At 33.8% G+C, this 24851-nt stretch overlaps 1 protein-coding gene across 6 annotated transcripts in view; it reads left to right on the forward strand.

Annotated features, from left to right (window-relative positions):
- Window positions 1-24851, forward strand: part of PHF14 (PHD finger protein 14) — a 187839-nt gene that overhangs the window by 48511 nt on the left and 114477 nt on the right. For all 6 annotated transcript variants that reach the window (XM_087425490.1, XM_087425554.1, XM_087425615.1 and 3 more), the window contains exons 8-14: window positions 823-969; window positions 1627-1897; window positions 2200-2306; window positions 3665-3760; window positions 5577-5680; window positions 7646-7777; window positions 18823-18991. In XM_087425490.1, the coding sequence (XP_087281616.1) occupies window positions 823-969; window positions 1627-1897; window positions 2200-2306; window positions 3665-3760; window positions 5577-5680; window positions 7646-7777; window positions 18823-18991 (1026 nt within the window). The remainder of the gene's footprint in view (window positions 1-822; window positions 970-1626; window positions 1898-2199; window positions 2307-3664; window positions 3761-5576; window positions 5681-7645; window positions 7778-18822; window positions 18992-24851) is intronic.

A 24851-nucleotide genomic window follows, 5' to 3' on the forward strand; every position in this document is an offset into this window, starting at 1 on the left:
TATTATTATTTCTCTTTCTATTCTTTCTGATTTGTTTCTTCTTTTTAGTGTCATAATTTCTCTTTGGGTTGTAAAACCCTACCTTACTAAGAGACCCTTTTAACATAACTTGATAAAAACTCTATGGATAGCTTATCTTTATTTTTCCTCCTTGGGACTGACCTAAAAAGTGAACTACTTGTCATTTTGTTGACAATCACATTGCAGATTGCTTTTTTTGGGTATGTATTTATAAATTATTTCTGGTTTTGATAGAGTTTTTTCTTTTTATTTTGGTACCCTACTCTTTATGAATAAAAAATGTACCCATTAGGCTAGTACATGAAAGATGGTTGTGAGAGAGGTGTGTTTCCATTTGAGGTTTTAGGGTTATACGGAGAGTTAAAGGGGATACCTAAAGTGTTTTATTGACAGGGCCTGGCCTACTTAATCCACTTTTGTCCTGGGTAGAATCTGTCCATGCGTTGCTAGCCAGTTAGAAATGCCCCACTTATCTGTGTGTATTTTCCCACTTATCTTACCTGTATATTCTGGATATATTATTGTTTTGTAATATTAATCTATGTATGCATAACTTTAATATTTAAAGATGGTTTCTACCTAAGATTGTTAAAATCTTATTTGTTTTAACAGTGATTATTTTCTTAGGTATTTTAAGAAATTACTAATTTCCTAGTAATTAGAAAATTACTTTTGTAATTTATTTTAGAAATAACCGACACTGTAGGAAATTCTTCAAAAAGGAAATATTATCTCTTGTGTTAGGTTTTCATGACCCTTTGGAGTAAAAATGTTCATTTTTTTCCCCGTTTTTTGGTATAGGATATAGCAGATCCATTTTTTGCTTATTGTAAGCAACATGCAGATAGGTTAGACAGAAAGTGGAAGAGAAAAAACTACTTGGCTCTACAATCCTATTGTAAAATGTCTTTACAAGAGAGAGAGAAGCAGCTGTCACCAGAAGCACAGGTATGGGATTCGTGCCAAAACTCATGTTTTTCTTTCAAGGTTATAGATTTTAGATCTCTTGTGTGTTTGCCAATGACATGTGAAGTATAATTATGAAATTTGGTTAGTTACCTAGGAAGTGGGTTGTTGTTAAGGTAAATGGTGAGTATAGTTTGTGGCTGAATACATTACTCCTCATCTGGTCAACAGAGCAGCCGTTTATAAAGCATGTTTCCAAATACATTGAAAAATATGGCTTAGAGGAAATTATTCTGTCAGTGCCATATGTTGACCATGTCTCTTTTCAGTCTGTTCTAATGTTCATTTATGCAAAGGATTTGATCAGTTTGCCCATCATTTAAAATGTTTTTCTATGTAAATTAAGTAAATTTATGGAGACTGTTACAGTTATTGAGAAGAGAAACTTTGGCTTAATCGAATTAGTTTCTGACAACTCTGATCATAGAACAGGACAGTTGTTACTAGGGGTAGACCTAGTTTATTGTAACCCAAAAATTAGGAATTATACAGTATATCTTAAGGACCATGGATAGGTATAATTTGCCTTGATTTAGGAAATTCTGCTTGTCTTTGCTTTCTTTAAGCATGGAAGTAAAAATCATAAGGAGTATGTTCCATTTCAATATATTTTAAAATTTGTATTCATTTCTTTCATAGGCAAGGATCAATGCCCGGCTTCAACAATATCGTGCCAAAGCAGAACTAGCTCGATCCACGAGACCCCAGGCCTGGGTTCCAAGGGAAAAATTGCCCAGACCACTCACTAGCAGTGCTTCAGCCATTCGTAAACTGATGCGGAAAGCAGAGCTAATGGGAATCAGTACAGATATCTTCCCAGTGGACAATTCAGATACTAGTTCTAGTGTGGATGGAAGGAGAAAGCATAAGCAACCTGCTCTCACTGCTGATTTTGTGAATTATTATTTTGGTCAGTATAGAGACTAATACATGCACATTTTCAATGAGAACAATTTGCTAATGAAAATATTTGATATGCTGTCAATTTTTAGCAATTTATTAGCCATGCTACGTATATCAAGTAAAAGCATGTTTATTTTCCTAATAAGCTGGGGATTGTTGCAAAATGCTAGGTTCATGTATTTGCGAGCAGTTTTTAAACAATGTAGGTTACTTCATGTGATCATCTTTATGGCTAGCTTCTTCCTTTGTGTATTTTGTATATCAGCTTTTATTTTCTACTAAGTAAAATTGGGTGTTTAATTTAAATAGAGAGAAATATGCGCATGATTCAAATTCAGGAAAATATGGCTGAACAAAAGAATATAAAGGATAAATTAGAGAATGAACAAGAAAAGCTTCATGTGGAATATAATAAGGTAAGTTGGCTACAAAACAAATAACAGTATATCTTATTGATGATTTCTTTTGTGATTTTATAGCATTTCTGTTTATGTTTCATTTTGAAATTCTTCTGGAGTTTTATGTCCTTCCTTACAACTTTTACTCCTCAGTATCTTCATTATCTTTGCTAACACTTACTGAGCACTTTCTATGTGCCAGGCACAATTTTGAGCACTTTATATGTATTAACTCATTTAATCCTCACTTCAGCTTTATAATGTGAGTTATGATTATTGCTCCCACTTTCAGAGGAGGAAACTGAGTCCTAAACAGGTAAAGTAATTTGCCCAGGCTCACGTAGGTAGTCAGGTCAGAGAGTTGCGGTTTGAGGCCACGCAGTCTGACTCCATTCCTTATTCCTAACCACTGTATTATATGTACCATATGTACCATAGGACTTCTCTTTCTAAGTTTGTAGAAAACTTAGAAACTTATTATTTTTTGTGTATGTGAGGAAGATTAGCCCTGGGCTAACATCCGTGCCCATCTTCCTCTACTTTATCCGTAGGACGCCTGCCACAGCATGACTCAATAAGTGGTGCGCAGCTCTGCACCCAGGATCCAAATCCGTGAACCCTGGGCCGCCAAAGCAGAGCGTGTGAACCTAACCACTATGCCACCGGGCTGGCCCCTAGAAACTTATTTTTAAATTACTATTTTTATCTTGAATTGTTTTGTAATGTTACTTTTGATTTAAAAAAATACTTCCCAATTTAAATTTCCATTCTACATCTTCATTCTATGATGAGGGAGATCAAAAAGAAGTATCATATAAAAGCAAGATGTGGCTAAAATGTTAGGTAATAAGTAACATGAGCATATAAAACTGGTATTGACTTATTGTTAGATAACGTTTTAAGTGATAAAAAAATTAGTAGGAAGTAAATTTCCAATAATCAGCCACACTGTGGTGAAAAGAGTACTGGTATTAGATTGAGAAAACCTGGGGATTCTTGCTAGTTCTATGATCTTGACCAAGTCACAAAAACCCTATGATCCTTAGTTTTCTCATTCGGAAAATGGGGGAGGTATATCTTGATAAAGTCATAAGGATTAATTAGCATAAGGTGTGTGAAATTATATAGTAAACTATAACAGAATATATAAATGTAGGTATCGTTATTAGTAGTAAAAATGCTAACATAAAACAAAAAGCTTACATTTTGGTGGTGCTGTGTAAATAATTGGATAGCCTTATCTGTCAGTGGTATTGTGACTTGAATGTATTAAAAATATATGGAATGTAAAGATAGACCTTCTTGGATACTTATTGATAAATATTTAAGTTTTACATATTTTCATGATTTACTAATTTGAATTATTTACATTGTAGCTATGTGAATCTTTAGAAGAACTACAGAACCTGAATGGAAAACTTCGAAGTGAAGGGCAAGGAATATGGGCCTTGCTAGGCAGAATCACAGGGCAGGTTAGTTTCTTTCCAATTGCTATCTCCTTCTGTTCTTGCTCTCTATATGATTTTCAGAGATCAGATCTCTGATAAAACTGTCACTTCACTAACTGAAGAATTCTGTTTGATTAGGGCAAGCTAATCCTCTGGGATAATGATTTCTGCCTGAAACACATCTAGAGCATTGGAAGCTGCCTACTGAGAACCTGTAGCTTAATTTGGTTGCTTTAACAGCTATCTTGTTTGCAAAATGTTTTCATTTGCTCTAACTGATTGACCTGTCATTTGTGATGAAGCTAAGATTTGAAGTATGAGTTACTCCTACCACATTCTTCTTTCCTCTACTTGAGCAGTTTTAGATTCCTTGGTAATTTTTTCTGTCTTGTACTTGTGCTGTATTTAGTTCTTTTTCTTTTGGATGTAAAATTTAAAAGGCAAACTGGGGAGATTCATTTTCATATTGATTTGGTTTTGAGCTATGTAAGAGATGGTTTTTGAACTTTAATGTTATAGTTTTTTCCCTTTAGTAACTATTATAGTTATGAAAAAAAAATTACTTTATCCTTGAACATTTTTAGCCTGTTAATGTTCTTGCTGTTGAAAACAATCATTGCCAAATGGATTTCTTTGAATGCTTTTTTAGTACTGTGTATGTGATACATAAATTAAGAACTCATTCAGATAATTTCAGTTATATTTTTAAAGGATGCTAGAGACTCACAATAGTCCTTAGTGGTCTTATGTATGAAGGAGACTTTTCAAAGAACAGATATTTTTTTATGGTACTTGTTTCAGAGGTTTACAAAGAGTCAAATTCATCATATAATTCATGTAGACATGTTATTTTACTGAAGTAATACATACTGATATGTATTGTGCTGTGCTAGCTTTGAAGCTGCTTCTCATGTGAACAGGATTATGTGGCTTATATTATAATGAATAACATAATTTAAAAGGTGATAATGAGTAGTCGCCTATGGAGAATTGACCTTTGTTCCTATTGATAGGTTGTTGATGGATTTTTAGAAGATTATGGTGTTTTATATTCTATATTTAGAGAAGTTAATGTTGAGTGCAAGCCTATTATTAGTTTATTTGCCAACCTGGTGTTATCTTTTGCCTGGATTTGCGAGTTTGCCTTATAAGAATCTCCTATTTAGTGTAAAACATTGTCTACCATAAAAGGGCATTTTCACTTACTAAATGACTTTTAATAGAAGTTCACAGATTTTCTTGTGCAAATATAAAATACACAGCATAAGTAGAATTCATTTATACTGCTTGCATGACACTTTTTTCCAGTTGGTTGAACAGACGCCGGCCCACCGGGCCACTGAGAAATGACTTTGATAGATGGTTGCGGTCTGAGAAGCCAGCATACTACAGATTAGTAGAAGCCCAAAGAGAATCTCATTCGCTTTGTGGAGAGTTTGGTCCAATAAGATAATTTTTCTAATTAACCTATGGAGCACCAATGTAGCTGGATGTTGAGGAAAATAAACGGCCTCAATATTCTTTTTGTCAAGTGTACTGTATTTTTTTTTAATGTTCTTAAATGCTCATCCTTGTTCACTTTTTGAAGCTAAAGTAGAAGTTTAATTTTCATGTTTTAGTGTTCTACTGAAAATTGATTAAAGCCTGTAATTATAGGGTTCTAATGGAAATAACTGAGACAAAAACTCACTTTAATCCTTTTTGCCAGTGTAGCAGCTGGTAAGACATTTTCCCCCAACAATCCTAGCATATTTAGTTGACTTGAGTGGCATATAGAGGAAAATGTTGCTTTAAATGTCTTCTTTAAAACAAAATAAACTGCATTTCTTCAACTCAATAGAAGTTGAATATACCAGCAATTTTGCGAGCACCCAAGGAGAGAAAACCAAGTAAAAAAGAAGGAGGCACACAAAAGACATCTACTCTTCCTGCAGTACTTTATAGGCAAGTAATGAAACTATGACAGATTGATATTGTGTGTTTTTAAACTAATATGTTTTAATAACAAGATGCTTCAGATATTTGAGAATGAATTATGTCCATACCAGAATTTAAGTTAAGTGCATTTGAAGTTCATTTTATTAATATCTGCATCAAAGATGCTTTCCAGGTTGAATGATAGAAGAGATTTTTGCTCGTCTTTTGATAATAAGATAAATGACTTTTTGTATCCTTTAAGTAACTGGGGATATGTGTACATAAGCTCCATGGAAATGAGCAGTCCTCTTTGGGGAATTGGAAAGTGACTTTAAATAATGTGGATGATTATTTCCTTAAATAATTAAAACAATATATTAGATCAATGGGCATTTATATTTTATTTTACTTGAATGAGTTTTAGAATTTTGCATGTGTTTTTAGGTAGTGAAAACACATACAATCTAAAGTATTTCCTTTATACAGTGGTGGATAATAAAGATAAGTTTTAGGTTTGAATCTGTCTACATTTGTTTTTTCTCTCTGCTTAGTTATATTAATTTTGTTTCTGGAAATATTTTTGTTCTTTACTTTTTTTGCTCAATATTTTACAGTGTTCACTGTTACAGTATTCTGACATAGTCAGGACTTCTTTCCATACCTAAATAGGTTAGGCTCTTATTTTTTTCATGTAACTGATTATATTGATTAAGTGAGAAAAGTTTAGAAGATGCTAGTATGTTTATGTACGTAGACACACACAAATGTATACATTCACATACACACACATATATATGGTTATGTAAATACACAAATATTCTCCCCACCACTTCTTCCTTTCTCAGAAATGGCAGCAATAATAACAATATCAATCTCTGTAATTACTTTCCATTCTTGGTTGGAGGCTCGCTCCATGGATTGTAGTAAATAACTTCCTTGAAATGGGGGAAAAGCCCACTAGTGTCTTAGTGTACAGCCTGAAGACTAGCACATTCTCAGTCCAGCTTTTCTAAACAAATTTGGTTCATTTGGAACCATCAAGCATATCCTTGTGCTTTTAACTTTTATCACTACAGTTCCTTTTTGTTTCAGAATATATTTTAGGTGATTTTCCTTTTTAACTCTGAGCAACTTTGAGACCAAGTACTAGTTGTTGTTAGTGTGTGTGTGTGTGTATATGTGTGTGTGCTTTTTTTCTAGGGTTATTTTAAAAATCCAAATATCTTGGCTGTTTCTGTACATGGATGGCTCTTTTAGTTCTCAACAACTTTTCCCTCACTCTTTACATTCCCAATATAAATATGCCGTAGATTTTCAGGTCATGGTGCTTGTGCTCTCACGAGTGGTTAAGTAGCCTTTTTGCACAAGAAAAGTTAGATTCCTTAAAAACAAAAGTCCAAAATAGCAGTAATGACAATAGTAAAACTCTACGTTCTTTGCAATAAATATTAATTGGTATATTTTTAAACTCAAAGTCTGATTTTGAAAAGAGACTTATTTATATATGTAGCTTATTTACATGTTGAAGGCTCTTTAAAAGGTTTATAATTAATGTTATAAACTGAGTTTTGTTTGTAAAGTAACTTCTTTTGTAGTTTTAGAGAAGTAGAAAATTGGAAAATTCTTTTGTTTAACAATTTATGTTTCTAGAGAAAAATTGAGCTAATGTTAAATGAGTTTTAAGTGATAATTAAAATTAAGGTAAAGATGATGTTGAAAATAAATATATATGCCCTTCTTTGAAAAGTTTGACTCTACCAATATTTAAATTTATGCTAGATCCAAGCTATTTTTCTATATTCTCAAAAGTATTTAGGACTAATAATTAGTTATTGATATTATAAAAAGATGTGTTATGAAAAAACATTTGATTTCAACAAAAGAAATATTGTTAATCGAGGCAAAATTTTGATATTTAAAAAATATGCTATAAATTAACTTTTTCTATAATAATCATTATTCTAATCCTTTATTTGCTGCCTTTATTCAAAGCTGTGGAATTTGTAAGAAGAACCACGATCAGCATCTTCTTTTATTGTGTGATACCTGTAAACTCCATTACCATCTTGGTTGTCTGGATCCTCCTCTTACAAGGATGCCAAGAAAGACCAAAAACAGTTATTGGTAAGTAAAAGGGAGGGGATTTAGATGTTAGAACTGGTTTGCTCTTAGTTTCAATAGTATAAAATGAAGTGTTATATCATATTGCTTGATAATAAAGTTTTTGGCACATTTAATTGATATTCTTATAAATATTTTTTCTAACTTTATTGAGGTATAATTGACAGTTGAAAATGGTATGTATTTAAGGTGTACAACTTAATGATTTGATATATGTATACATTGAGAAATAATCACCACAATCAAGCTAATTAACATATCCGTCACCTCACATAGTTACCATTTTTTTTTTGTGGTGAGAACACTTTAGACATAAATATTTACTATAGTATTAGATGAATAAAATTTTAACAGTTTTTTTGAGAAATGAATTTTAAGTTACCTGGTATTTTGGTATCTTAGCAATGGATTCTTAAGGCATGAATTCTGTCTAGTGTGTTTATAATTCTCATTTGCTTTATTATAAGGATTTTTCAAATGCTTTACTTTTGTTTTGAAATTGAATGAATTTATCAAGAATTTGCATCCACATTTGTGCTTTTATTTGTAATTTAGTGTTTTATTTCTATATTAGTGTCACTGAAGGCTTTACTTCTGGTATTTGTCATTTACACTAGTTATATTTAAGTTCAACTTTTCTTTGCAAATCTACAAACATTTGACATATGTTTCTGAATTATTTTTTTCATTAACTTAGGCGTGTTGAATCACTACACGTTTCATAAAAGTTTATGATATTTATAATGAGTTTTATCCTTTCCTTAATTTTAGTCCAAGGGAGAAACAGATGTTCAAATTTTAATAGGCTGATTATATAGGAGGAATATAGGACATGGGAAACTTGGGAATGAACATGAGTATTCTTTTTATACAAATTACCTTTCTAGTTTTAGAAAAGAATGAATCCCAGCTTCTTAAATGGCAATCTCGTGTGTGTTTCTCAAACATATTAGGCATGTTTTTCTACCTCATTCTTTTATCTCATAAAGCTACCTCTGTTCATTTTATTAGGAAGCTTACATTCTTTCACTGTTTTCACAGAAGGCTTTTTCATAATATTTTTTTATCAGTTTGTCTTGAGATAGTCATACCGGTCTGCTCTTTTCAAATATAGTGGAGTGTATTTATTTTGGTATTTATGTGCTTTTGAAACCCAGCACATGAATTTAAGAAGAAACTGCTCTAGCGTATTAGAATGCCAGCAGTGTTAATAAGCGTCCTAGGTGGGTTTCTAGATTGAAAGCCAGTTTGGTAGTCTCCAGGGCCAGGGCACTTTGTCATAATCTTGGACATAGAGATGTGCAGTTCTCTCCTTAAATGAGGTTATGAATTTTTCTAATACTGCTCTGCCTGCAGAGTTCTGGTTTCCAGCGTGGGCTAGTTTCTGGAAGAACTTCAGATGAAAGTGCGTAGCCTGGGATGTTTTAGTGAAAGCTCTCTCCAAGCACATAAATTACTTAGTGTCTTATGCATTGGTTGCAATGTTTTAAAGTAAAAGTAGAAGCTAATATTGCAGCAAAGTGAAGTCTTCAGTATCTTCTAGTGATCAAACTTCCTTTGGCCTCTCAAATCAACTTAGCGTTGCTTAGCAATTAATTGGGTTTATTAATTTTGGAGTAAATTTTAGAGAATTATTTTTTTCTTTAGTGTATCTCAAATTTGGGAGGCAATTTTTACTTTTTGCTTTTTAACGTTTTCAATTTATTTTTGAAGTTTATTAAAGATAATAAATACTAAAAAATTTGACTCCCTGAATATTTTACTGTTATCTATGCTTTGTAGTTTATTTAAGTCTATTTTATATGTAGGGTACAAAAACTGTATAATAGTGTGCTGCTATGCATCTTTTCCCTGTTCTGTGCGTTCTCTCATTGCCATGTTGGTAGCTTGAGATTGTCCATGGTTAGGAGTATTCATACCATGGAAACTGGCAGATGCTACAAATTAGGACTTGCTCCCATAGAGAGCCAGGTGTTAGATATTTAGTAGCATACCACTGCCTAATCTCTGCTATAGTCTCTACTTAGTTCTTCTCAGTCTTTATCTTAGGGAAAGAAGTTCTTTTACTGGATCCTTATCTTGTGACTGAGTGCCAGTTTTTGGCTTAAATTTCTATAAAGCTCACTGGTATATATTTCCGAATGTCTCCAGCTTCTGCTTTTGCTGTCTTTATGCTATTTAAGCCTGTAGTAATACCCTTATTACTATATCCCCCTTATGTTCACTGCCAGCTAGAATTACTATGCAATCTGTTGCTTTACTTCTCAGATACCGAGTTCTGCTTTATAGACTGTTCTAAGCACCTTTTATCCAGCTTTTTCTTCCAGTATCAGCACTGCTTTCATGGAGATACTAGTTCTAGATCTGGATACTTTCTGTTTGGTCCGTCCCGCAATAGTTCACTGGGCTATGCTGGACTGATTTAAGACATGTGACAGGAAAGAAGAGATGGATAAAGATACAGAAGTAATCATTGGTGGAGGAAGTAGGGAAGTTAAATGAGTTCACATTAGATAGGCTCTGACTGTTCAGTGAAATAGAAGTAACCTGTTGAAAAGGGAAGGGCCTGGGATGATGATGGGGACTTGAGAAGAGAGGAGATAGTTTGCAATAGCTATTGTGGAGAAAAATCACAGATAACTGACTTGCTGAGGCTATTTAGCAAGAATGTTCAGTGAATTAGTCTAGTAAGTGTGATTAATTGATTTTTCTGAATAATGCTCAGCTGCCCAGGAGCAGGAGAGAGGAAGACCCAGGAACTTCTTAGGTTGGGTTAGGGTTGGGCAAAGCAGATGAAGAAGAATATTAGATGAATGAGGAGTTTGGAAGGGGATAGAGGAACTAGTGAAGCTATAATCTAGGCTCCATTTTGTTTGTACCTACTCCTGGTGTTTGCAATGTATTTTGTCTCACTTTTAGTTTATCTTGTTGTTTTTTTAAAAATTATTTTATTGAGGTCATTTTGGCTTATAACATTGTGTAAATTTCAGGTGCACATTATTATATATCAGTTTCTGTATAGGCTGCATCATGTTTACCACCAACAGTCTAGTTTTTATCCGTCACCATACATATGTGCCCCTTTACCCCTTTCGCCCTCCTCTCCACCCACTTCCCTTCTGGTAACCACTCATCTGTTCTCCTTACCCATGTGTTTATCTTCCACATATGAGTGAAATCATACGGTATTGCTTTCTCTGTCTGGCTTATTTTGCTTAGCGTAATACCCTCAGAGTCCATCCATGTTGCCACAAATGGCACTATTTTGTCTTTTTATGACTGAGTAGTATTCCATTGTATACATATACCACATCTTCTTTATCCATTCATCCATTGATGGGCACTTGGGTTGCTTCCATGTCTTGGCTATTGTGAATAATGCTTCGATGAGCATAGGGATGCATAAACCTCTTAGAGTTGTTGCTTTCATGTTCTTTGGATAAATACCCAGTAGTGGGATAGCTGGATCATATGGTATTTCTATTTTTAATTTTTTGAGAAATCTCCATACTGTTTTCATAGTGGCTACACCAGTTTGCATTCCCACTGGCAGTGTATGAGGGTTCCCTCTTCTCCACATCCTCTTCAACACTTGTTATTTCTTGTCTTGTTAATTATAGCCATTCTTACCTGTGTGAGGTAAAAAATCTCATTGTAGTTTTGATTTGCATTTCCCTGATAATTAGTGATGTTGAACATCTATTCATGTGCCTGTTGGCCATCTGTGTATCTTCTTTGGAAAAATGTCTGTTCATATCCTCTGCCCATTTTTTGATCAGGTTGTTTGTTTTTTTGTTGTTGAGTTGTATGAGTTCTTTATATATTTTGGAAATTAACGCCTTGTCGGATATGATTTGCAAATATTTTCTCCCAGTTGGTTGGTTTGTTTTTTAAAATATGTAATCTTGCTCACTGCCTTACATTCTTTTTAAGACTAGTCTAGTAGGGTACAAATAAATAATAAGAGCTTGATTTATTAGAGTAGCTCAAATAGTAAATACTTCTTTTAATTTTAGAGTACTAATCTTATGTTTCCACCACCCATCTGATCAGAATTTGTCTTGCCTTTCTTAATTATTTAAAGAATATTGTAAAGAGTATTATTTGACAGAGAATTGAGTAATATTATTATATCCTTTTATTCTCTGGATATACCTGTTTTTTTCTTTTAAGATGGAAAGAAAATATATAACACAAACCCTTCTATGAAGAATTTACAGAAAGTTTTTCCCCGTTTTTTTTGATAATTTATCCTTCCCTTTCTCCAATAACTCTTTTTTTAAATTCAGATGTAATTGACATATAACATTGTATTAAAGATGTACAACATAATGATTTGATATACGTATATATTGTGAAATGATTACCACAGTAAGTCTAGGTAACATCTATCACACATAGTTATAAATTTTTTTCTTATGATGAGAACTTTTTAAGATCTAGTCACTTAGCAACTTTCAAATATACAATACAGTGTTGTTAACTATAGTCACCATGCTGTACATTACATCCCTAGGACTTATTTATCTTATAACTGGAAGTTTGTACTTTTTGACCACCTTTACCCATTTCGCCCCTGCCCCTGACCCTCTGCCTCTGGCAACCACCCATCTGTTCTCTGTATCTATGAGTTTTTTATATTTACTATTCCACATATAAGTGAATCATACAGTATTTCCCCTTAATTTATTCATTTAGCATAATGCCCTCAAGGTCCATCCATGTTATTGCAAATGGCAAGATTTCGTTTTTTTTAATGGCCGAATAATATTCCGTTGTATGTATATATACACCACATTTTCTTTATGTGTTTATCCGTCAATGGACGCCGATTGTTTCCATGACTTGGCTGTTGTAAATAATGCTGCAGTGAACATGGGAGTGCAGATATCTTTTCAAAATAGTAATTTTGTTTCCTTTGGATATATACCCAGAAGGAATTGCTGGATCATATGGTAATTCTATTTTTAATTTTCTGGGGAATCTTCATACTGTTTTCCTTATTGGCTGCACCAATTTACATTCCCACTAACAATGTATAAGGGTTCCCTTTTCTCCACATCCTTTCCAACACTTGTTATCTCTTGTCTTTCTGATGACATCTATTCTAACAGGTTTGAGGTGGTTTTATTGTGGTTTTCGTTTATATTTCCCTGGTGAAGTTTTATATAGGCACCTGTAAAGATTTTCCTCTAAAAAGAGGGGAAAGCACGGGAAAAGGCTTAGATATAAGAAAAAAACTATGGTGTGGAATCTTTGAAGGTTGAAAGAGGTAATTTGGAAAGGAGAAAAAAGAAAAAGAATTAAATATAATATTTGGGAAATAGAGGGTTACTGGATTTATTACGTTTAAACATTCATAGAATCCTTTTTCTTTGACTTATGCAAATAAAATTCTCTATAAATTAAATTAGTATACTTCCTTATCTTAGCATTATTGTACAATAAAATTATTTTTCTTTAGTAATTAAGATTTTTAAAACCCCCTTGGGTAATCATTCTGAACATACCTTGTAGTGTATAGTACCGGAGATGAAGGAAGTTATAGCAAATTGAAAAAAATCTCTTGGTATTTCAGTATGAAGGTTGTTCTTTTGTATAAATTCTTGACATAAATTTTTATTATTTATACTTTAAAATCCATTTTTACGTAATTGAATGTTTTGATTACTTAAGGTTATCTTTAGTATTATGAATGGGAATTATAAATTATAGGATTCTTTTCCTTAGTAGAATATATATTAAGTAAAAGTATACAGGATTAAGGTGAGGTTAGCTAAATTCATGGATAATGGCAGCTTAGTGGGTTATTAAAAGAAGCCAGGTATGTGTTTTGACATTATGAAGGATAATCATGACTTTCCCCCCAAATATTGTTTAATTTCATTGAATTAGACAGGCATGGCTTTATCCTAGGTTATTATTTCTTAGGAACTTGTGTAATGATTAATGTAGCAGAGGTGCTTTTTCATATCTTAAAGGATATTTATAAGATGGAGACCAAAATGTTTAATAGATTGTTGAAAAGGTTGCAAGTAGGGTGTCCGTCTGTGTTGACTCCGTGTACTGCAAGTGCCCTGTGGTAGTTATCTTGAGATAGGAATAGATAAATTTCTGCGTTGGCAGTTACATTTTGTTTTGATTTTCTGAGTTCTTCAATGTTTTATGTATTTGGGGCATAACATTTCTATTATCTGAGTGCTCTAAAGCAAGTTTCTGTGTCACCTAAATGTATTTTCGTAGGGATGAAAATGAGCATGAGAAGTTAGAGAATGTCCTGACAAGGGATATAGTTACAAAATGAGAAACGAAGGGGGAAATAATTCATTACAAAAAACAAAAAACAAAACAGTGATTCATCCTAAAAAGGTACTTGTTTCTATATCCCAGAAATTCATGTGTGTTAAAAGTGAATTGGAACTGTCTGAGAAACTGACTACATTTCACTTCAAGTGGTAGAAATGATCACTTAGTGTTAAGATTACATGCTGTAAAGGCAAGGAACTGATTCTTTTATGTGATATGATTTGATATCTTTCTATAGGCGTTTCCGTTTTGATGGTTGTTGTGTTTATTATTATTTGCTAGTAATATCTAACATTTGTGGGGTTTTCTCAATTTAAGACTTCCAATAGATTATTTCAAAATATACTTATTTCAATTAGAAGGATCCGTCAGGTGTTCACTTCTCATACCAGCCTTTACCTTTTCACATGGGACAAAACAGGAGCAATTTAGTGTATTATACTTTAGCTGTATTTTTATTTTGATGGTAATCTATGAATCGAAGGAATAAAAGCTTGGTTGTTCTGGCAGTAGACATGTAAAAATTTTTAAGTACCACATGATAAATTACTCCCTTTTTTTTCCTCTTACTGGCCAATTTTTTTAGTGTTAACATTTTCATTCAACAATTTTACTTAAATAAATTTAACATATTAAAATTAATACCTTAAATATTAATTTGCATTTTAGCAATTAATGTATTTGTATTAGCAACACAAATGGTACTTTGTATTTAACGCTGTTATTGGAGTTCAAAATTTAAAGCTGTTACTTTTTAAAAATAAGAATTACTTTGATATTAAGTTTATTAATGAGTGAGTGATGTGAATTTTGATGGAGCATGAATTCAAATGGTAAGAGATCTTGGAAAATACTTAAGAGAATTATAAGTTGCATTCAAGAATGGTACTGATATAAACACGTATGTAAACTAAATATCAGATATAATTTTATGCATTATAATCATTTTTATAAAGAAAATACTATAAATTAGACTTTCAGAGAATTACTTTCTGATCATTCTTTTAAATTTGAAGAAAATATGTGAAAAAAATTTACTTCTAACAACTTGTTATGAATTTTTTGAAATGGGTGTTTTTAAATGGCAATATAAAGATTTCCGACAGTCATTGTGTAGACTCCTCCTGTCCAGATGTTAGCCACTAGCCATGTGTGGCTATTTGAATTTAAGTTAATTAAAATTTAAATTTAAAAATCAGTTCTTCAGTCACATTAGCCACATTACAAGTATTCAATGGCTATATAAGGTCTACTGTATTGGACAGTGGAGATATCGATAATTCTAACATCATATAAAGTTCTATTGGACAGCATTGGTCTAGATTGAAGTGTCAGTTTTAATAATCTCTTAAAATTTGAAAAAACATATTAGTAATATTTTTATTGTGGCAAAATACATATGACATAAAATTTGTCCTCTCAATCACTTTTAAGTAGTATAGTTCAGGGGTATTAAATACATTAATAGCGTACAGCCATCACCACCATCCATCTCTATAGCGTTTTTCATCTTGTAAAATTGAAACTCTGTACCCATTAAACAATAACTCCTCATGCCTCCCTCCCTCCCTCCCTCCCTCCGGCCCCTGGCAACCACCGTTCTACTTTCTGTCTCATGATTTTGACTATTCTTAAGTACTTCATGTAAATGGAATCATGCAGTATTTGTCTTTCTGTGACTGGCTTATTTCACTCAGCATAATGTCCTCAAGGTTCATCCATGTTGTAGCATATTACAGAATTTCCTTCTTTCTTAAAGCTAAACAATATTCCATTGTATGTGTATACCATATTTTGTTTATCCATTCATCTGTCAGTGGGCACTTGGATTGCTCTCACATTTTAGCTTTTGTGAATAGTGCTGCTGTGAACATGGGTGTACAAATATCTCATCGAGACTCTGCTTTCAGTTCTTTTGGATATATACCCAGAAGTGGAATTGATGGGTTATATGGTAATTCTATTTTTAGTTTTTTGAGGAACCACCATACTGTTTTCCAAAGTGGCCGTACCATCATTTTATGTTCCCACCAATAGTGCACAAGGGTTCCAGTTTTTCCTCATCCTTGTCAACGCTTGTTATTTTCTGTTTTTTGTTTTTTTTTTCTGATAGTAGTCATCCTAATAGTTTTAATTTTCATTTCCTTAATAATTAGTGATGTTGAGCATCTTTTCATGTGCCCGTTAGCCATTTGTGTATCTTCTTTGGAGAAATGTTTATTCAAATCTGCCTTCAACATGTGGACTTACAAGCCAAAGTTACAATAACACTAGCTTTTAGGTAATAAATTTTTTTTTCCAATGTATATTAGTCTCTTATGTGAAAAACAAAAAGTGTAGTTACAATCCATTGTTACAGTAATATTGGCTTTTATAATTGACCATGTATTAATCTTTATTGAGACTTTTATTTCTTTACATGGCTCTGAGTTACTTACTCTCTAGTGTCCTTTTTTTCACCCTGCAGGACTCTTGAGCATTTCTTGCAGGACAAGTCTAGTGATAATGAGCTTCCTCAGCTTTTTTTTGTCTGGGACTGTCTTAATTTCTCTTTCACTTTTGAAGCACAGTTTTGGTGGACATAGGATTCTAGGTTGATAGTTTTTTGTTTTTTTTTTTTAACACTGAATATATTGACCCATTGCCTTCTGGCCTCCAAAGTTTCTGATGAGAAATCTGCTGATATTAAGGATCCCTTGTGTGTGTTGATTCTGAACTTCTCTCTTTCTGCTTTCAAGATCCCGTGTCTTTCTCTTAGGAAAGTTTGATTATAATGTGACTTGGTGTGAGACTCTTTGAATTTATCTTACTTGGTGTTTGTTGAGATTTTGGATGTTTATATTCATTTGTTTCATCAAATTTGGGAAGTTTTCAGTCATTATTTCTTCAAACATTGTCTCTGCTCCTTTCTTTCTTCTTCTGGGACTTCTGCAATGCGACTGTTAGTTTGCTGGTTGATGTCCCAGGTGTCCCTTAGCCTCTGTTCACTTTTCTTCAGTCTTTTTTCTTTCTCTTCCTCAGACTTGATAATTTCCACTGTCCTATCTTCAAGTTTGCTCATTCTTCTGCCTGCTCAAATTTGCCTTTTAATCACACTAATGAATTTTTCATTTTAGTTATTGTACTTTTTAGCTCCAGAATTTCTTTTTGGTTTATTTTTAGGTTTTCTCTGTCTTCATTGATATTTCCATTTGGTTCATATGTTATTTTCTTGACTTTCTCCACAACCTCCTTTAGTTCATTGAGCATCTTTAAAACAGTTATTTTTAAGTCTTTGTCTTGTATATCTGCCATCAGGTCATCTTCTGGATAGCTTCTGTTACTTAACTTTTTTTTCCTTAAATGGGCCATAGTTTCCTGTTTCTTTGTATGTCCTGTGTTTTTTTGTCAAAAACTGGACATTTGAATTTAATAATGTGGTAACTGCAGAGATTAGCTTCTCCTCCATCCCAAGGGTTTGCTGTGTTTTGTTACATATTTTTGTTGTTGTTTGTTTGTTTGTTATTGTTCTAGGCTGTATCCGTGCTGAGGATCAGCCTGAGGTGTAAACTTACTGTCTTCTCATATCTTTTCTGAGCCTTTCCCTGGGTAGGAGTAGTCACTTTCTAATTTTTCCTGTATATGCACTTACTTTTGAATGTTCTAGTCTTTAATGTCTTGCTCCCAAAAGGAGAAAAAGAGAAAAATGAAGGTGAGGGATGAAGACTGCCAGTCTTTTAAGTCCTGCAAGTCTCTTCAGCCTGAGGGGGAGGGGGTTGCAATAATAGAGTGAGGTCATCCACCTCTTTGTCTGCACTTCTGTGATCAGAAGCAGCAGTCAGCAATCAGAGCACAGATCCCCAGTATTTGGAGGAAAGGGTTTGTTTTGTCTACACTGGCACTTAACAGCTGTGTGCAAGCGACTGTAGGACCGTGTGCACAACTGCCTGCCATATAGCTTGGGATGGGTAGCTGCTACTGTACTAAGAGCTGAAATTGACTGAAACTAATTGCATTTTACCTGTGCAAGCCTTTCCCTGCAAGTTGCAAGCCTTCAATAGATTCCAGAGTTCCGAAAGTTACATCAGACAGATTCTGCCAGTGCGGTTGTTTTCTAGGAGAGACAGAGTCCTGTTGCTTTCTACTCTGCCATCTTCCCCCTCCTCCATTTTTTAAAATGCTGCTTAAGCAATTCTTTTAATAAGTAAATATATATTTCCTCTTTTATAAGTAGTGTGGGCCACCAATTAAAATGATTCATTTATTTTTTTCAACACTTCTTAGAGTCTGTTTCTACAGAGTTTTCTTAGTTGGTGTCTTCAGCATGGCTTATCTTTAACTAAGATTAAAAGATTATAGCTGTGACAAGGAGTAAAGTCAGGGTCAAGGAATGACTTTGATTTCAGGTGAAACAGTGTATGTCTCTTAAGGAAAAGTCATGAGTTCCAAAGAAAGCTACCTTTTTAATCAGTGCTAAATCTCTTACATTGGTTCCCTTAAACATGCAGCATTATTGTACATGTTCTTACGATACTTATAGGAATATATGGAATTGCTTTATATATTATATTCACTGTTGTCATTCTTATCGGAGTGTATGTGACCTTTTGTATATATAGTCATTGTATACTCTGTGGTCACATATTCCCATGTATATTTTTATATATTCTTCACATATACCTGAATTTTGTATTTATAGACACCATAGCTAATGCTAGAAAGTAAAAATAAATGTATGAGCTTATGTTTTTTTCTTTATGTAGGCAGTGTTCAGAATGTGACCAGGCAGGGAGCAGTGACATGGAAGCAGACATGGCCATGGAAACCTTGCCCGATGGGACCAAACGATCAAGGAGGCAGATTAAGGAACCAGTGAAATTTGTTCCACAGGATATGCCTCCAGAACCTAAGAAGATTCCAATCAGAAACACGGTAATTTATTCCCTATTTATCGTAGTCATCACAGAATACTGAGGCCAGAATTTAAGAAGTGAGAAAGACGAAGGGTGAACATATACTTAGGAGTCAAAAAAAGGAACATGTATATTGCTATTGGTTATTCTTAAGAGTTTATTGTTATATATCATACATACCTGAGAATTTATAGTTTATATGTTCAACTTAAAGCATAAGAGTAATGAACACCCATTGTATCCACCAACCCACTTCAAAAATAGAACATTACCAAAGCCTTTGAAGTCCACTGTGAATCCCTCGGTAATCACATTCCAGCTAGCCCAGACAGAGGTCACCTCCTTCCTCAACTTTATATTTCTCATTCTCTTCTTTTTTTATAATTACACTTCAAATGTACATATTTATAAGTAATACGGAGTTTTGTAGGTTTTGAATTTTATATGAATGGAGTCAACTTTTTTCTTTTATTTGATACTGTGCTCAACATTATGTTGATTTGATTCATACGTGCTGATCTGTATAGTTTTAGTTCATTTATTTTCACTAATGTGTAGTTTTTAATTGAGAGAATAGATCATTATTTATCTTTTCTTCTCTAGATTGGCAGTTTTGCTGTTTCCATCTTTTTTCTTTTGTGAACAACTCTATTTTAAATATTTTTGTAAATGTCTCCTGCAGTAATAACAAGGACTTAGGGTATATACCAAGATGTATATTTGCTTAGTTATAGGATATGTGCATCTTCAGTTTTTCTGGATGATTCCAGTGTTTTTGAAACCAGTTTGCAGTCTTACCAGCTGTCGACTGAAGTAGAGTCTAAGTAAAGGTTAAATGAAGGAGTTTATTCAGTAATCAAAGTGAGGAACTCAAGTCCCAGGCAACAGTCCAAGAGAGTATTCTGAGGAACTACCCTGAGGTCTACAGATCTGAGTGCAGTTTATATACTTTTTAACAAAGCAGTGTATGTGCAAGAAAGTGTATGTGCAAGAAAGATGTGCTTGCACATCTAATATTCATATACTTCAAAGATAAGATAAACAAGAACTTTTTGATTACACATCAAACAAGGTTTGCAATGTTGATGTTATCTATGTGTGGAGGGAGGCAAGGACCAGGGTCGTTATTTTTTCATCATTCTCTAAGAAATGCAGCTGGGGAATGTGAGAGCAGAGTACCCTTTTTCTTTTCCTGTTGTTGATCTCCCCAGCTGGTGTCTTCAGTCATGATGTGTGAGGTTGCAAAGTCACTCTAACACAGGCCTAAGGTGGCCTATGTGGCTGCTTCACAGTACAGCATGGATTTTTGTACTGACTTGAAGCCTGTGCAGCTCACTTGTTAGATTCGCCTGTGAGATCAGGGAGAGGAGTCCCAAAAGTTTGTTCACACAGCAACGAATAATGTGACTGTTGCTCCCAAACTTGTTTTGTCCAATGTTTTTATGCTTTCCAATGTGATACATGTAAAATAATATATCATCATTTTATTTTGCATTTCCCTCAATACAAAGACTTCGAGCATCTATTTGTATTTTGTGTGTGTGTGTGTGTGAGGAAGATCAGCCCTGAGCTAACATGCGATGCCAATCCTCCTCTTTTTGCTGAGGAAGACTGGCCCTGGGCTAGTATCTGTGCCCATCTTCCTCTACTTTATATGGGCTGCTGCCACAGCATGGCTTAGACAGGCTGTGCGTTGGTGCGTGCCTGGGATCTGAACAGGCGAACCCTGGGCTGCCGAAGTGGAGCACATGCACTTAACCGCTGCGCCACCAGGCCGGCCCCTATTTGTATATTTTTGGTCAGTTGTATTTCCTTTTCTAGGAAATGTATATGTAAGGTTTATGCAAGTCTTTTCCATCAGATTGTTAGCCTATTTCTCATTGAAAATTCTTTGAGGTCAGAGTTTAAAGAACTTCTTTCAGAAAGCATTTATATTTGTTATTACCAGATGCCTGGGAACTCTGACAACCTAAGATTATTTTAAATAAGTTTGGCGTGTGTGTCTTTTCCATTATACGAGTAGTGTGAATTTCTGCTCCAAACCCGTGAGGGCTGGCTTGCAGTTATGAATTCTTAGGGGAGACATTTTTTACTTTCTTACCTTGAACCAAGGGAGGCACTTTTCAAAAATCTGCCTTCCCCTGAGGAAGAGGTAAAGATACTTTTAGGGTTAGTTGTCATCCTTCATTTTGTTACCTGTTTATAGAGTCTTTATTTTTTTCCTTAAAGTAACAGTTTTCTTTAATTCATAGTAACCATCTGTATTGTAATCGTTTAAAAGATCTTATTCAAGAGAAGTCACCTAGATTGTTTCATTCAGTTTTGTATTATGGGCTTATTTGAAATTGATGAGGCAAATCTAGGAATTGTTATCTCTTAGATAGTTGAAATAGTTAATTTGGGGTGCTCTAAATTGGTCAACTTGAAATAGTTTTATTTATAATTCCCACTAGTTTAAAACACTTTTTAGTCTTCACAAATATATCTTGTTTACAAATGAACTAGAGAGAATTTTCCTTTTTTAAATAAGCCTGGTAGTTGTGTTTCTAAAATATTTTCTGTAACTGTTTGATGCCAATATCTGCAGCTATCTTAAAATCTTAGAGAAAAGCTATTATTACTTCATATGTTTATGCCTACAAAGATTATCCGCTTATGACACATTTTTTTCGAGTTTATTGTTTAAAAAATTCTTTAGGACCAGTATTATCTTCTTGACTTCGGAGTTATCATATAGAAGGAAATGTTGAAAATATTATAGTGACATTTATGTGCCCACAGTTTAGTATTACTTAAGATAAAAGAGGATCCTATTTTTTTCTAATTTGCCTCTCTGCTTCTCCAGCCTAGAATTATAAGGAAGCTTTTAAATTTTCTAATTTAATCCAGTTCCTTTCCTCTTATTCTTTGTCTCTAGTTTTTCTGTGTAGAAGTTTTAGTCTTCTTGTAGATATTGGTGGATAAAACACAAGAAAGGATTTCATGGCCAATAATTTTAGGAAATATAGTTTGATTGTTTTGTCTCTTGGGGGAATTCAAATGCATATTGAAGCTCTGAGAAATACCACTGCTTAGAAAAATGATTACTTTTCCTTATTTATCCTTTTTCCTAGCTTATTTTATCAAAGAGCAGGTTTTTCAAGACGCATTTTTTATTGTAGCATAGAGTATTGTGTAGTACCAGCTTTGGAAACGGTGTTCTAGAGCCCATGGATTACTTTCATCAGGATCACCTGGGGTGTTTGTGGAAATGTAGAGTTTGGATCCATCCTAGAGCTAATGAATTAGAATTAGGGAGTTGGGCTAAGCAGACTTCTTAAGTGTTATTGTTATGCAGACTAAAGTTTGAAAATAACTATCTAGATGACATTTATGATTATTACTCTTACTTTTTTCCTTCCTTCTTCCCTCCCTTCCTTCCATACAGCAATTCAGAAAACCTTTAATGAGCATGTTCAGTTGGCCAGGTACCTGATCAAGGAACGTAAGAATGAGAGATGCAGAAAGTGATCAGTCAGTTTAATCTTGATCTTACCATTTAGGCTGAGTTCCTATTGTTACATTAATTTTTTATCTATCATTTTTCTTTCAGAGTTGTATTAACATTTTAAATTATTAGATGGAATGGTTAAAAATGAGGCACTTTAGGGGCCATCCCAGTGGTGTAGTGGTTAAGTTTGCGTGTTCCGCTTCAGCGGCCCGGGGTTTGCCAGTTTGGATCCTGGGCGTGGACCTACTCACCGCTCATCAAGCCATGCTGAGGTGGCCTCCCACATAGAAGAACTACAACTCTACAACTGTGATATACAACTATGTACTTGGACTTTGGGGAGAAAAAAGAAAAAAAGAGGAAGATTGGCAGCAGATGTTAGCACAGGGCCAAACTTCCTCAAAAAAAAAAAAAAGAGGCGCTCTAGTTTCTTTTCTTAGCACACTGTTAATTATGGGAGTCCAGGTATAAAACTGCCTACTGATTTGTATAATCAAGTACCTTTCTCAATAAATAACAGATTTATCTCTTCCTTTAAAAATTTTTTTAAGTTGTTGTTCCTAGTATCTTCCTAGTATTACAATTTTTATTTTAGTACATATATTATATTTTGGGATATTGCATCCTTAAATTTCTTATAATAATATTTTTGCTTTTGTTAGTTTTTGTTTTTCCTGCCATCATTGGCCAAAGTGTGGTTCATTTCACAATAGTCATATTATTCTATCAAAATTCTGAATAAAATTTTACCTTCGTGACATATGGGCTTCATGACGTACCTTAAGCTTTAATTTCTCATTTTAAAATAATATATGTCTCAAAAAACTGTTAAAAATGATCCTTTTTTCTATGACTGTCTATCTATTTCTGTTAAATTTGTTATGTTCCCTTGGGTTCCAGTGATAGCAGTTTTTTTAGAAAAGTAGTTTTGGATTATTTCATGCCAGTAAGAATGATTTTTCTCTTGTTTCCATAATCCATTTTGTGAGGTATGTGAATTGATATTCTGTTAGAAGAATTTTATTTTTAAAAATTCAGACTTTACAGTGTAATTAAGCACACAGCATTTTTTTAAAAAATTTTTTGTTTATTGCAGTAACATTGGTTTATAACATTGTATAAATTTCAGGTGTACGTCATTATACTTCTATTTCTGCATAGATTACATCATGTTCACCACCCAAATACTAATTACAACCCATCACCACACACATGTGCTGAATTATCCCTTTCACCCTCCTCCCTCCCCCCTTCGCCTCTGGTAACCACCAATCCAATCTCTGTCTCTGTGTGTTTGTTTGTTTGTTGTTGTTATTATCTACTACTTAAAGAAGGAAATCATACGGTATTTAACCTTCTCCCTCGGACTTATTTCACTTTGCATAATACCCTCAATGTCCATCCATGTTGTCACAAATGACTGGATTTCATCATTTCTTATGGCTGAGTAGTATTCCATTGTGTATATATACCACAGCTTCTTTATCCATTCGTCCTTTGATGGGCACTTAGGTTGCTTCCAAGTATTGGCTATTGTGAATAACGCTGCAAGGAACACAGGGGTGCATGTATCTTTACGCATTGGTGTTTTCAAGTTCTTTGGATAAATACCCAAAAGTGGAATAACTGGATCATATGGTAGTTCTATGCTTGATTTTTTGAGGAATCTCCATACTGTTGTCCATAGTGGCTGCACCAGTTTGCACTCCCACCAGCAGTGTATGAGAGTTCCCTTCTCTCCACATCCTCTCCAACACATGTTGTTTCCTGTCTTGTTAATTATAGCCATTCTGAGGGGCATGAGGTGATATCTCATTGTAGTTTTGATTTGGATTTCCCTGATAGTTAATGATTTTGAACATCTTTTCATGTGTCTGTTGACCATCTGTATATCTTCTTTGGAGAAATGTCTGTTCAGGTCTTTTGCCCATTTTTGAATTGAATTGTTAGTTTTTTTGTTGTTGAGATGCATGAGTTCCTTATATATTTTGGAGATTAACCCCTTATCAGATGTATGGTTTGCAAACATCTTCTCCCAATTGTTAGATTGTCTTTTCGTTTTGTTGATGGTTTCCTTTGTTGTGCAGAAGCTTTTTAGTTTGATGTAGTCCCATTTGTTTATTTTTTCTATTGTTTCTCTTGCCCGGTCAGACATGGAAGCACACAGCATTTTAATGTCTTTTTTGAAGAATTGTCTCTTTGGAGTTATTCAAGAACGATCAAAACTATGAAATAATCAGGGCTGCTATAGATGAAGTCCTATTTTTGTTGAGTAGTTTTTCTTACCCCCTGCTATTACGTTCTTACCTTTTATACTTTGTATCCTTACATTTAAAAATAACATCATGGTGGTAGTAAGGAAGTGAAAGGGAGAAGGAAGGGATTCACA

This window comes from Ceratotherium simum, chromosome 1 (assembly GCF_057802395.1).
Source record: "Ceratotherium simum simum isolate JZ-2026a chromosome 1, ASM5780239v1, whole genome shotgun sequence".
Taxonomy (NCBI): Eukaryota; Metazoa; Chordata; class Mammalia; order Perissodactyla; family Rhinocerotidae; genus Ceratotherium; species Ceratotherium simum.